The sequence below is a fragment of the Grus americana genome, chromosome 4, assembly GCF_028858705.1.
Source record: "Grus americana isolate bGruAme1 chromosome 4, bGruAme1.mat, whole genome shotgun sequence".
Classification (NCBI taxonomy): domain Eukaryota; kingdom Metazoa; phylum Chordata; class Aves; order Gruiformes; family Gruidae; genus Grus; species Grus americana.
Genome location: NC_072855.1, coordinates 14,031,833 through 14,046,053, shown reverse-complemented (window position 1 = coordinate 14,046,053; position 14,221 = coordinate 14,031,833). Strand labels below are relative to the sequence as shown.

Here is a 14,221-nt window from a genome sequence, read left to right as displayed (position 1 = left end):
TCAGCCAAAAGAATCTGCAGGATCAGAGCCAGTATTAAACCCACATGTTTTCCTGAAAATCCTTTGTTGAGTAGAAATTGCTGGAGGAAAAAAATCTGAAACTCATTCTCACATGCACTCTCTCACTTTTGTGAATGAAGTTTTGCAGCCAGGATTCTTGCATTTAGGTAGATGCATGGGGGTAAAAGATGCAAGTGTTCTTCTCATCCTAAATCTGTTATGAGAAGGGACGATGTGTGCAGAATGGGTGCACACAGCAGAGCTGTTGCCCTTGCTCCAAGCTGGCAAGCTCAGATCTTATAATCCTTTGGAAGAACCTACCCACAACAGGCTGCAGGACAGCTGTCCAAGTTGAGCCTGAGATCAAATTCAAATTTTAAAAGATTACAGACTATTTCAAGAACAAACCTAAAAAAAAAAAAATCAATGTAGAATTTTAACTTTCCTTTCAGATTTCTTATTTGCTTTTATCCTTAACAGTTTGCACTCAGAATTGGTTCTCCTAACAGACTTATTTCTTACAGCAAAACCTAATGTTATGTTCTGTATTTCACAGTTCTAGTTCTTCAGAGCTTGGCAAACCCCATCACTTGGAGGATCTGCTGTCTTTCCATAAAATCATGCTGTGTTTCTGAATGAGCAGGGAAACTACAGAAGTCTGCCGTACAGGCTGGAGGCTGTCGTTCGCACCTAATGTCTCAGCTCAGAAAGGCTTTTAGATACACTGAGCACAAGCTTAGCCTGAGATTGGTATTGAACAGCCTTGCTAAACTGGGGAAAGGTCTTTTGGCTTCATCAGTAGGGTTGAGATGTCACCCTGAGAAAAAACTTGTAGACAGGATACTGTAAATCTTATCGCACCTTCTGTCAGTCCCCCCCTCATCTTGCGAAGCGGGTGCTTACAGCCGCTTCACTGGAGCAGACTGAATGCAGAGAGGCAGTCCAGCTGGACTGCAAACAATACTGAGAAAGCAGGGGAAAAGGGGCTATCTGCCTTAAAAATCAGGAGCCTAACTGCCCATTTTCTGGTCTAAGGATGCAGTCATCACTTAAGTCAGAAAAGAGCTTCAGAACACCAGGGTCAGTGGGCAAAAGATAGCATTTTCTGCTGATCTGCTTAATGTGGGATGAGTTGACCTTGAAGCTTTTAGAACAAGCAAATAAAATAAAAGTGGATAACTCAGTCACTGAATTAGCAAAACAGCTGCCCCATTCTGGCAATGTTGTAGGTTACATCAATAAAGTACTTTCATCTCTACTTCACAGAAATCAGATAGCGATCAGTCATATTATTACAATGTTAAAGCTATAAAAGAAAGAGTTAAACCAATATTATACCCATATATCTCAGTAAAAAATTCACAAAGGCTATTTTCTGTAATGAGATACTACACATCATCTAGGCACAGTAGGCAAAACCCATAACAAATGTGGCTAAAGAAAGCAAACCTTCACTACAAGGCACCTATGGTGATATTAAAAATATGACTTTGGTGCCTGATGTGCAAGTTAGGTGCATTAATCCACTAAAGTAACACAAAAAAATCCTGTCTACCCTCTTTAGCATCTATGTGATAGACTGCACACATGTAAATTGTGCCTACACGGATCCCCAGCAGCATGCAAACAAGAACTGAAGTACATCTGAAGATATAGCATGCCAAGTGAAGCTATATGATCTGGAAGTGAGACAGAGCTGTCCCAGTGTGATGACTTTCATGGCATTGTTGATTCATTCACTGGCTCACAGCACAAGCTTACCTATGCCAGAGATCCACTGGTCAGCTATTCTCCAAACACATGTATTCTAGCAAAAATGTTTATTTGGGTGCCTGCAGTTCTCCTACCAAACCTATTTAGAGGTGGTCCTGCTGGGCAGAGAGTATAGAGACTATAGGATCACTTTCATTCATTCATTGCTTTTTATCCTACAGATTAGGGGTTTGCTGCATATAATTCATGGATGCCAAAATCCTCGATTAGGTTTGGCCCTTCAAGACTTTCTGAACTCAGGTCTGGAGTTGTAAATTGTTAGGTTGCCATCCATAATGATGCAAGGACTGCAAAAACTCCCCTGAAAGGAATGCTTTTCCTTTAATTAAAGGTGCTTCTCTAACTGCCATACATAGTCAACTCCCAAACTGCCAGTCAGAAGTTAAGTGTGACCAGATTACATTATTCCTTGCAGTATGCCCATTAGAAAGTGATGCGATGGTAATCAGGTGGTAATGTGGTACATTAGACTCAGTATCCTGGCCAGAAGAGGCTCACATGGTAATTGCAATCTAGCACGATGTTACGGTTGGTAATAGTGTTGTTTAGAAAATCCCCAGGGAAAGTGTTGTTTTCTTAAAGTATACTGAGATTCTGCTGTGAAATAATTAGAAAAGCATGACTGACTTTTCAATTCATTTCATATCCTCTCTTATTTTGTATGGTTTTCTGAAGAAACTACAGTGTCTTTCTTGCTGAAATCAGCCAACTGGATGCTTGTTTTGAAAAGATCTTTCCCTCTCCCCCCTAGGAAAATTATTTTTATGGAATTAATTGCTTTATTGACAGTGTGTTTATTTCTAGTCATGACAGAGTTTATTACAGCATACAATCAATGTCAGGATTTGTATTTAATTAGCATTTTCTATGCTGAATACCTTTAAAACTCCTTTGATTAATTCTATCCCAATGTAGAATGAGGTTTAGATTTACCATGTTCGACACCTCCATCAATCACAAAGGATCACCTTTCTTGCAAGTATTTGTCCCATAAAATATTTGCATTACCCTAAATATTCCAAGTCACACTTCAGGAATTCCCCTCCCATTACTTTGTTTTAGTCACATCACGTGAAACCGAAATGGGCCAGGTAGGAATTAACATACAAGTTATTGGCTTGTGAAAAACCCTGACCAGTGAAGGCTCCCCTGAAGCACTTAATGCAGATGATAAAATATAGGGTTTGATTTGAGAGCTGGGCATAAAGCCAACCCAGGATCAAGCTCTGGGCCATCTTCACTGCTCTCCTGCCTCCGGCTCTGCTCAGCACTAGGTGAAACACGGCGATCCTGCAGCAAAAGACGTGGTGTAACCCACAGCTCAGCATTGCCCATGTGTTTGGTCAAAATTCAATGTAGATACATTCTTAGAGACTCTTGCTTTGGTAGAGCAGCATGTGAGAGCATTGCATTTGCAAAGGGAGGAACACAGCCGGTGTTACACCATCGCTCCCCTCTACCATCTCAGCAAAGCAACCAAACACAGAAAACAGCACACCCTTTGTTGTACAAAAGCACTCGCTGACAGCAAAAACCAAGGCACTGAAAGTGCATCCTGAAAATACTGTGCTTACAAATGTATTTAATTCCAGATAATTGCATCCTCATTCATTTTTCAAATGCCAACATTAATGATCCATAGTCTAATCTTAATATAATGCTTTTTGTTTGATGTGATTTATTGTTTTAGCTCCAGAAGTATTCCAGGCCTTTATGGATGGTGGTCCAGGATACTCCTACCCTGTAGACTGGTGGTCGCTAGGAATTACGGCATATGAATTACTGAGGGGTTGGGTAAGAAAGATAGGTTTTTGTTGTTATTTAACACATTGACTGACAGAAGTCCAAAGTTAGCAGTGCCCCAGAGTGCACCCTTCATGATAAAATTTGAGTGGATGAGGCTGCAGTTCAGGTCAGGAATGCTGTCCTGGGTCCTTCCCAGCTGGAAACGCTCACAGGAAAGTTTCACCCCACTCTCAATTACTTTATGAGAGTTTCCTAAGTTCGGCTATGGAAAGGTGTAATGTTTTAATGGCTTCTCAACAATGCTGAATTGGAAACAACAATTTTTTTTTTAAAACAGAAGTTGAGTTACTTCAGGCTTTATTATATCTTTGATTGTCTTGGCTAATACCTTAACAGAGCTAATGTAATATCCTAAGACGCTTGGCCCAGCTACAGAAAATGCTTATCTGCCAGTGCACTTGTTACTTATTTAATCAATTATGTGAAAAAGCTTAATGAAAAATCTTCCTAAGCATGGTCAAATATCACAGAAGATAATGGAAAATTCTTTTCCATTTTGGTTCAAAGGATTGAAGGTAGTTGCTTGAATATTTACTGTTCCCTATGGAAAACTGTAATTTAGGTACCATTTCAGGATAATGGCATGTAGCTAAAGTTTTTATTTTTTTATTCTTAATTCCTGTTTTGGAAAGAGGACTCTATTGCACTGCAGTATGCTGTTTTAAGGGAGCAGTATATGTTTTCATATGGCACTAACACAGTACTGCTACCGTGTCCTGCTAGGCACTTTGTGATGTGACACAATCTGTCCCATAAAGATCTCACAGTTTCATATAGGATGACAGACAAAGGAAACTAGAAATAAAAAACAATTATTATTACCAATTTTAGATGGAAAACTACATTTCAGAGTGTCTGGACATTAGTACTTCTATGCAGAAGCAACATTTTTCAAAGGCCTAAAGCTTGGCCAAACTATTTTTTATTTCCATAGAAATGGCAAAAAGTCATGCTCCTGATACAAAGATCTCTCCCATGCCAAATCCGAGTCATTCCTCTCAAAGTACAGGAGTATTAAAAACCTTTTTTTTTAAAAAAAAAAAAGGCTTTGCAATTTTTCTCTACCATCATTCTCAAAAATTACTGAGTTTTTAAGCTGACATTCTTCCCAGGATGGAAAATTTAATTCTGAACAGTTAAGGTCTGGCAGTGATAAGCATAATACATTCTCAGCCCTAGTCACAGACAGTAGGTAGTACTAGCTGCACATATAAAAAATTTAAAAAAAATTCTGCTGTTTTTATATCAACCCTTTCACCAACGACTGTCTCCAAGAAAGCAGCACAATGAACAATTGTGTAAGGAAAGCTGAACTCCCAAGCCTAATCACAAGAGATACCCAGTCACTTTAATAAATGAAAAGTCATACAGAATCATAGAATGATTTGTGTTGGAATGGGCTTTAAAGATCCTCTAGTTCCAACCCCTCTGCCATGGGCAGGGACACCCTCCACTAGACCAGGTTGCTCAAAGCCCCATCCAACCTGGCCTTGACACTTCTAGGGAGGGGGCATATAGAATCCTATAGAATGATATTAGTCTGCCAAGGTCTGTACAGTCTTCTCTGAATAAGTCTATCTGGCTACAGACAAAGCAAAGCTGAGGCTGAATCAATTCTTTTTTTTTTTAAATAAAACATTGCCATCTGTGTGTGCTCCAGTCAACCAAGCCAGCTGCTTGTTTTCTCCTGAAGAGCAGCTCTTGCCCATAGAGCAAGCCAGAGGGTGGCTTGGCAGCCCGCACCTTTCTATAGACTAGGAAAAGGTGTATTTTTTCCTGAATTGTATTTCTCAATTTTTCTAGTCTAGACAAGGCCTAAACTGACAGGAACGATGACAAGAGAAGTAGTGGCAGGTTGAGGAAATTAGCTTAACCCGAGGCATGTTGCTGTCTGCAACAACTGTGAGCTCCAAAGCTCCATCTGCTGCAGCAGCCCTGTGCAGATGGCCGCAAAGAGGCAGCTTGCACGTGCAAGGCTGCAAGCTAAACCTGCAGGCAGGCAGCCTCCTCCTCCACAGTCCCACAGCACTTTGCTCAGCAGCGAGAAGAGGGCCTCATTGCCGCAGAGCAGAGGGGTGGGTGCTCGGTGCAGCCCTGGGGACAGAGGAAGATGTTGCACTGGGCAGAGCCACCCAGAGATATGACTTTCTCCAGTTGGAGCATGGTGCATGCTAGCACATGGGAAACGCAGAAGGAAAGGAGGGAAGGAGCGTTAAAAAGGAGGCGTTCTTTCAATCATTCTAAGTTGCATCCCGTCTGGGCCATTTTTTGGTTATCCCCAGTAACACTAGCATTTCTCAGTATGTTGCAGGCACATTTCTCTGCTTAGCCAGTTGCCAATAAAAGACCTAACAACCAAACCCCCAAGTTTATAAATCTTTGTATCAAACATTGGTCTTTTCCCAAAGTTCGGGAAATTAAACTGCATGATGCAAACCATGACACATGTCAATCTGTTCCTAATCCATAAACAACTGCTAAAATACTATACTAACTCTGCATACCATGCCCTCAACAGAGACAAAGCGAAGGAAAGAGGTAGTAAGCGGCATTCTTGAGCTCTGACTTTCACTGTGATGTGAATGGTTTACAGTGAACTTTGGTAAAATACCATGAACAAAAACAAGACATTTTTTTTTTCCTTGTTCACAAAATAAACCGGAAGGTGTCTGACCCTCAAGTGGACTGAAGAGCTGAAAAATATGGGAGATTTAGGTGTGAAGGGTCTCAAAACACCAAGCTTATAATGGCAATTTCCTTGAGTATTTATAGTTCAAATTAACAAAGAACAATATTAAAAATCTCTGCAAATCTCAAAAAAGATCAAGTAAGACTGCAGAATGCTAACGATCTTTAAAATAAGGTAAGTTTTTTAAGGATTTTTTCAATGAGGAAAAAGGCATGTGCAGAAACATTCTTAACAGAAAAAACATTCTTATTTTTATTCTCACTTTTTACTTCTTTCAGAGATTCATTATTCCTTAAAGTTGCTATTTTAGAGCTATGTCACTATTTCCAACAATTGGTGTATATTCTAGCTCAGTGATCACATTGGTCACATCATTATATCAAGTCTAAATCAGCAGTAGGTTACTTCTTGACAACAGACAGAATGTTAACCTTTCACTGTTAATAGCTCTTTTATAGCAACATTACCACAGGTAGGGAAAAGAATATTCAAATTATAGTTTTGAACCTGATTCAAGAAAATTATGTATTCAGAACATGCATTTAGGTCCTGTTGAATTCATATGGACATGATATAGCTAAATGACAACAGACTAACTGAATGTGAATCAAAGCAAAAAGATTTAAGCAATCCTTGGATTTATTTTTAGAATATCCCAATGCCTTGGAATGGACTTGTTTTCATACACATGTTAAAAGTTAAACATGTGTGAATCTTTTCAAAATAAGAATATTTTCTGGGCCTTTATGAAAAGTGACTAATTCACTGTCAGATTAGATAACTAACACCTAGAAATTCTTAAATTCTTAAATTATAATCTTGTACCAGTACATGCTAGCAAAAGTCAAAGGATGATTCAGTTCTTAGTGAAGGTAATGAATGTCTGCCCTTTGCTGTTGAGGATATTGGATTAGAAGGTAACTATGTTGTGTATGAATTGTGATGCATCAATTCGCACATTGCTGCTATGATGGCATTTGGCTCCAGATCACATAGCACATATTTGTCACCTGCTGCGTACAACTTAATTCACAAGCAACCCACACTCTATCCTTCTTCAAATATATCAACACAGAGTATCATTCTAAGAACTTGCTTCGCAAATACAAGTCTTCAAAAAATATGTGCACAATAATTAATAAGAATATAAATTTATATGTAGTACTTTCATTTCCGAATGCTACATTTAATAAAAGATAAATCACAGCAATCTTCATCAACAAAGCACCGTGAAGTTAGGGCTTCTCTTTGCCTATAGAAGAATTTAGGCACGAACAAACACAGGACAGCAGGTCCATATAATCCATAGGTCCGTGTAATGAGTCCATTTTAGATTTCAAAAAGGGAAAAGGAGAAGGATTGGGATTTGGAGAGTCTACTTTTTTAGTGTCGTTCTTACACAGATTTTTGTAAGCATTTTTTTACTTTATCTACTATTCGGTAAAATCTCCCTTCAGCCGCCATTTCGCCAGTTTAGATCTCAAGTACATTCTAGTACTACAAGTAAAAAATAGTGAATAATCCACATTTCACATAGAATGCCCCAGGAACAAAATTATTCAGCCATCTCATTTGAACTGATACTTCTATTCATGAGAGAAAAATTTGCAGAGGAAATGCATCTATGAGTAATTACATTCATTATGACCAGAGAAAAGCACACATGGAAAGAAGGATTAGTCTCAAAATTGTTATAAGATGTTTTGGTGGTTTTGATGTTTCCAGCATAAACAATACTCAGCTCAGGAAAATGTGATTTGTCTACACTCTTTTATCCATTCTTGCTGACTTGATATTGATTTAACTTTATCCCAGAGGCCCTATGAAATTCATTCAGCCACCCCCATTGATGAGATACTCAACATGTTCAAGATAGAAAGAGTTCACTACTCATCTGCATGGTGCAAGGGCATGATAGCACTACTGAAAAAGGTAAGAAAGCACTAACACCTTCTGTCCTCTCTTCTCTCCTCTTCCAGAAGCTCCTCCAACAATGCAGAGGTGTCAGGCAAGCACACACATTAGGTAGTCAAAATTTGAAGGATAAGCAAGCAGTGCTTATTCCTAGACTTTTCTGAGTGTGAGAGGTGCAGTATTTTCTCTTGAGAAGCTGGATTATTCTTAGGCTTAGACTCAGGTTTTTCATGGCCTCAAAGAAATAGAAATCTAATATTTTTCTTTATTTTACCACTGATTCACTAGTGACAGAAAACTGGTGATCAATAATTCCTACTCTGGATTGGAATGGCCAATGGCCCTGGCCCCATTCTCTCCAGCCCTGGTTCTCTCCCTCCCTGGAGAGGGAAGGAAGGACCACTCTGCCCTCTGAATTTCTGCCACAGTTTCCAGCCAGGGAGCTTAGAAATGAAAAGGGCTGTATCTCTCCTTGTCCCATGTTGCTATAGTTGCAACAACAAAAGTAGAGCCACTTTGCTGTAAATGTCACTAAGCTACAAGATAGGGCTCCTTCTGAATGCATCACGACCCTGGAACTCACTTTCTTCTTCAAATCCCAGTTATTTGTTTGGTTTAATTTTCTGGCCATGCTGCAAGGCTCATCTGTCTCTTTTAGGTATTTCAGACCATCAGTACTGATATTTGAGCAGGAAATGTTTGTGAGCGTGTGAATAGAGCCTTAGAGGATCAATTTCCTTTGTAGCAATGAGCAATCTATTTTTGATAGATGGAGCAATGAGGTGGTTAATTTTAATTGCTGCCAGGATGCTCAGTGTAACTATAACTTCCTATAAATTAAAGATGAAATACAGATTGTTAGGTGGTATTGAACTGTGATGTTTCGTGACACTTGGACTCTTGTGTATTTCTAAACAGATTTTTGTTGCTAATACATTTATACACTTCATGCCTGCAACAGCCATCTGGTGGCAATTAAATTATATCCTATGCATTACTACTTTTATTATTTTTTGACTGGGACCTCGCAAAGTAGTTAGAAGATTTTCTAGCCATTTCCTTGCTCAGAATTGTGTATCATACAGTTTATACATATGATACATTTACTCTTTTAAATGGCATCCAGTCCCTTTGAAAATGCCTTGTGCTTGATCACAGCTCCTCACTAAGGACCCGGAGTGCCGTCTTTCAAGCCTTGCAGACATCCAAAGCTCTCCGTACCTAGCTGATGTCAACTGGGATGCTGTTCTAGAGAAAGCTGTGACCCCCGGCTTTGTTCCTAACGTAAGTCAATATTCCAGGTGAACTGTGTTTGCAAATTCCAACTTTAATTATCACTGCTGTTTTACTTGTTTACGCTTGCATTTATTGCTCTTCAGTGATTTACTTCTCGCAGAAGCTTTATTTTGGATTCTACTTTCATTTACTCAGTCACAGCTAAGGGAAAATTTGGCCCATTTCATTAGATCACAACAAAAACTAATTAACCTTGGTTCACTATTTGTTCCCTTTCAAATTAAAAAACCCAAACATTTTCCAGACTTTGCATTTTAGCTGTTTGAGAAAATGATTGTCAAAGTTAACTCTGAGCCAGAGAATACCAAGAAGGTTGCTGCTGCTCTGAAAGGCAGGCATCTGAATAACATTTGTGAGACTTTTTAACATCCCAGTGTGCTGTTCCTTTTTCACTTAAAAAATACTGTTCCAAAAGACTGACCTATTTCCTTTGTGACAGTTTCCTACACTAAAACATTCAGATTCTGTGAGGGAAGCTGGTGGTTTCTTTTTTTACTGTGGTTCCATTTTGATAATTTGTAAGTTAAATGGATTTGATGGCCATGAATAAAAAGCAATGACTTGGTGTTAACATGCTTCTCCGCTATGTTCAGTCATATTGCACCATAATGCTTCTCCAAACAATGCATTTACAGCATACTAGGGTTTGTTTATATTGTTTTGGGTTTTTTTATGCAACTGTAAATAAAGATGAGGAAGGGGGAATAGCTAGACCCTGTCCTCATCCAGGTGCACATTAGACTTCTTGCTAAATCCAATGGGGACAAGATGCAGCCCTGCAGAAGCTGAGGGCAAGGGGGCATTGCCTGATGGAGCAAAGGCAGCCGGGTGGGTTGCCAAGACAGTGCTGGCAATGTTTGCTGTGCACCCTGGCACCTGACCAGAGCCTTTCCTGGAAGCAACATCCCGCAGAAGAAAGCTATGGGTGGGCAAGCAGGGCTTCCTCAGGGAGCTTGGAGAAAGAGCAGGAATACAGCAGGTAACTAGCAACAGGCGAAGAGAGGCAGGTCCCTCTTAGGCACTTCAGAGCAGTGCTCAGCAGGGGTGAAATTCCTTCCTTTCACATTGTAGCCCAATGGTGGTGCAAGCTGAAAACTCAAGAGGTCAATGTCACATTTACCAAACCAAGGCTAGGACTCCTTCCCTCTTACTGAACGTCCCCGCAGCTGGAATAACCGCTGTGCCATGCCAGGCCCTTCCCCTCTGCTCTTCCAGGCTGCTGCCCTAAACAAAGCACTGTGGAATAAACCTTCTCTCTGGCCTGGTGGACTGTGAGCTCCATTCTCCATGGTGGCATGGATATACAAGATGAACAGAGACTGCTTTTCCTTTTTTCCTTTTTTTTTTCCAAGTTAGAGCTGCTGTCTGAGATATCGGAGGTGTGGGCTAACTCCTTCTCAGAGAAAATTCAACAGATTATTTAGACCTCCTCTTCCTAGCTGAAAGTTTAATCCACAGCTGTCAGCATGTGGGAAACTTCACAACCCTGCTTTTTATTTTAAAAGAGGGATCCAGTTCCCCATACCCAAAGGTACAAAATACATGGGGATCCATGAGATTTCCAGACTCTGCAAAGCCCAGTCATGCCTAGGTACATGTCTTAAGACTTAAAAGAGAGAACTTCAATCTGCTTCAGTAAAGCCAGCTCCCTGTTGATGGCAAGTCTGTTGCTGTAGTTGCTGCTCCCGTGTTTTCCTGTCCCCAGACATCTCCTCAGTCTCCTTGCCCCCACTCAAGCTTGAATTCATAAGGCCATATCTGCCATCCTAACTCTGCTCCTGAGGACTGGCCTCAAGCCAGCTTTGGTGCGGGATTGTATAGCCAGCTAATGCCACGTGTGCCACCCTGTAAGCCTGCCTCCCAAGCAGTGAGGTATGGCGCTTTGGCGGTAGTAATAGGGCCTAATAAAGGGACTGCAAGTTTTCCACATCCATCTGCCTTACGCCCAGGCTACCCAGAGCTGGGGCACACCAAGCGTGTGGTCACAGGTGAGTAACCCTAACTCCTTAATTCACTGTTCTCGTAGCTGTTTGCTTCTTTCCACCTGGAGTTAGGCTGTTTTGAGGGTACCTTACTCCTGAGAGGGTATAGATAAGTTTCCTGACTTCTTAAGGATGTAATTTTAAATGTAATTTCAGAAGCAATTGTGGAACCTATGTGTCTGTTATTGCTCTGTTAGCCAAGTGGTCTGTCTCTGTGGCTGATGTTAACAATGATGAACGTGATGGAGACTGAGAAAAGAGGGAGTCCTCCTGAAATAGTCTGAACTGTCTGCCATTAAACATGCATCCAAAGACAGCTATTCTTTTCACGTTTGGATTCACCTTATTTGTGTTTTAGCAGGAATCAGTAATATGGGAGGGAAATACATAATATTGGAGGCAAAATAACATTCCATGTTTAAAAGGAAATAGGAGTAAAAAGTTATTTGTATTTACTCAGATTAATCTGAAAGTCCCATTACAAGTTCTACCAGACACTTGAGGACAGAGGCTGGTGTTGCAGGGCTTGTTCCACCTGGTCGATCAGGTGTGTTAGGATGTGAGATGGTGAGATGGTGAGAGTCAAAGCATCTTTTCTAGCACCATGCTTCTTTTTATAGTAAACTTTACTGTTTCATGAGACCAAGTTTGGCCAGGCGTTTTCCAAGATCTTTTCTCTCTGTTGAACCAGAAAAACCTTCACTGATTAACTGGGGCCACAAAACAATATATTTCTTGGGTTTTGGGCTTTGGTGAGAGGATGAATTGGGGCCAACATACACTGATCTGGGGAGAGTTTTATAACTAAAGAGTTTTATAACATTTTGACAGCTTGCCATTACTGTCAGGAGCTTGCCTACCTTCTGCAGACAAGAAGGCACGCTGGAGGCCTCTGGTAGGAAGGTCCCATCGTTTCATTTCTCCCCGGGTAGTTTGATTCCATAAACATCATTCTTGCTTAACTAGTACATGTGTTTCTTTACGGTTTAGCTAGTTTCTTTGTATTCAGCTTGGAGTCATAAATTGTTAGCAGTTTTTGCATGTTGTTAAATATTTGATAAAGGAAGCGAGAAATTATTTAAATGTAATTTGCTTTCATTTTTAAAGCTTCAGAATTAAAGTGATGTATTTTTTAAGTGCTCAAATAAATATTAAAACTGTACATGATCAAGAAAGGAACTAATATTGATCAAATGTAAAGAATTACTTATTTATGAATAAATATAAATAAGCTATAAACCTCCATTAATAAAAACCAAATAAATTTTACTAAACCTGACTGAATAGTATGCAGAAAAAGGCATCAGAGAGCTTAATATTATAGTTTGAGTACACAGACTTTGCTAGGAATAAAAATGATGGAGTGATCTCTAAATCAAATGTTTCATTGTAGGACACCGCAAGTCATACAAGTGGTTTCTGATGTGGTTTTACAGCTTAGTGCCTTTGGTTACTAAATAATATCTGACATTTATATATGACTTATCTTAGTATTTCCACCTTGACGGTGACAATGGTGTGATTGAACTCTCAGAAGCCCCAGAGGAAAACAGGCTGCTTTTAAGATCTTCCACCACACAATTCAAATTTTTTGCTTTTTTTAAAAAAAAATTTCTTTGAGAGAATGAGGAGAAGAAAGGAGCTCATGTTATTCTGATTACAGGAGTAGCAAAACACTGATCCGGTAATTAGGATGCCAAGTAGTGACTTTTTAAAAATGTATTAGGTTCAGCTGACCCGTAGATTTTCTGGCTGTACCCTAGCTTTTATCCCTAAATAGGAGAGAAACAGTTCATCCCAAAGGTTTTCATGAGATGGCTTTACTGCACTAATGAATAGAATTTTAAAAAATCTCAAGGCATAACTATGGGCCTGTAAACTTTTATGCTGAAAAGATCTGAAAGAATCAAGAACCTGAAAAGAATTAAGGAAGAATCTGAAAAGAATCAAGGAAGGAAATGACCATATAGAAATGGTGTTTCCAATCATCCTGCTTAAAAAAAGAACTTCCTGATACAACAAAGAATCTTAAGATTTGGTTCAAGCACCACAAATTAACATAAAAATGGAGAATTCAGAATATTAAATAATGTAAGTAATGGGTAAGAAAAAGCATAATAGAACCATTTTTTGGTATAAACGCTGCTACCTAAAAGAGGTCTGCTCCTTCCTTTGTTATCATGGATAGGAGCTAGGGAACTGAATCCGCCTCCAACTCTTCAGAAAAGCAGATTGTAACAAGCAAGGTCTTAGAGGTGCTCCCCGTCCCTCCTGCACTATTACAGCTGCCGTTTATGTTCTACAGCACTAACTGTCTGATGAAGACCGTGGGCCAGAGTAATCTCTCTCATTGGGGTGACATAATTGTCATCACTGTAGGAGTACATCTCTATATAACTAGGAAGAGCATCTAACTCCTTATAATTGCTTTATAATATGACTTTTATCTCACCTCCCTTATTTAAAGTTCAAACATCAGTCCAGGCCTAAAAAGACAGTTTTCATTTTACAGATGTGGTTGGGAAGCTGGATCGTTATCAATGCTATTAACACTTGCCAGGCAAGCTGAAAAACCACAATGATGCTCCAAAGAGTAACTCTGAATCCTTTTGTACCAGAAAGGAAGACTGAACTGTGATCCTACCTTTGAACTTGAAGAAATGATTTTAGAGTCCAAGCCTCTCCATAAAAAGAAAAAGCGACTTGCCAAAAACAAATCCAGAGATGGAGCTAAGGAAACCTGCCCACTGGTAAGCTGGGG

The 14,221-nt window shown here is 39.7% G+C and overlaps 1 protein-coding gene across 1 annotated transcript in view; it reads left to right on the top strand.

Moving 5' to 3' along the window:
- STK32B (serine/threonine kinase 32B) overlaps window positions 1–14,221 on the top strand; it is a 173,924-nt gene that overhangs the window by 137,820 nt on the left and 21,883 nt on the right. Inside the window, exons 7-10 of the mRNA XM_054823749.1 lie at window positions 3,464–3,567; window positions 8,084–8,200; window positions 9,341–9,466; window positions 14,079–14,210. Of these exons, the coding sequence (XP_054679724.1) occupies window positions 3,464–3,567; window positions 8,084–8,200; window positions 9,341–9,466; window positions 14,079–14,210 (479 nt within the window). The remainder of the gene's footprint in view (window positions 1–3,463; window positions 3,568–8,083; window positions 8,201–9,340; window positions 9,467–14,078; window positions 14,211–14,221) is intronic.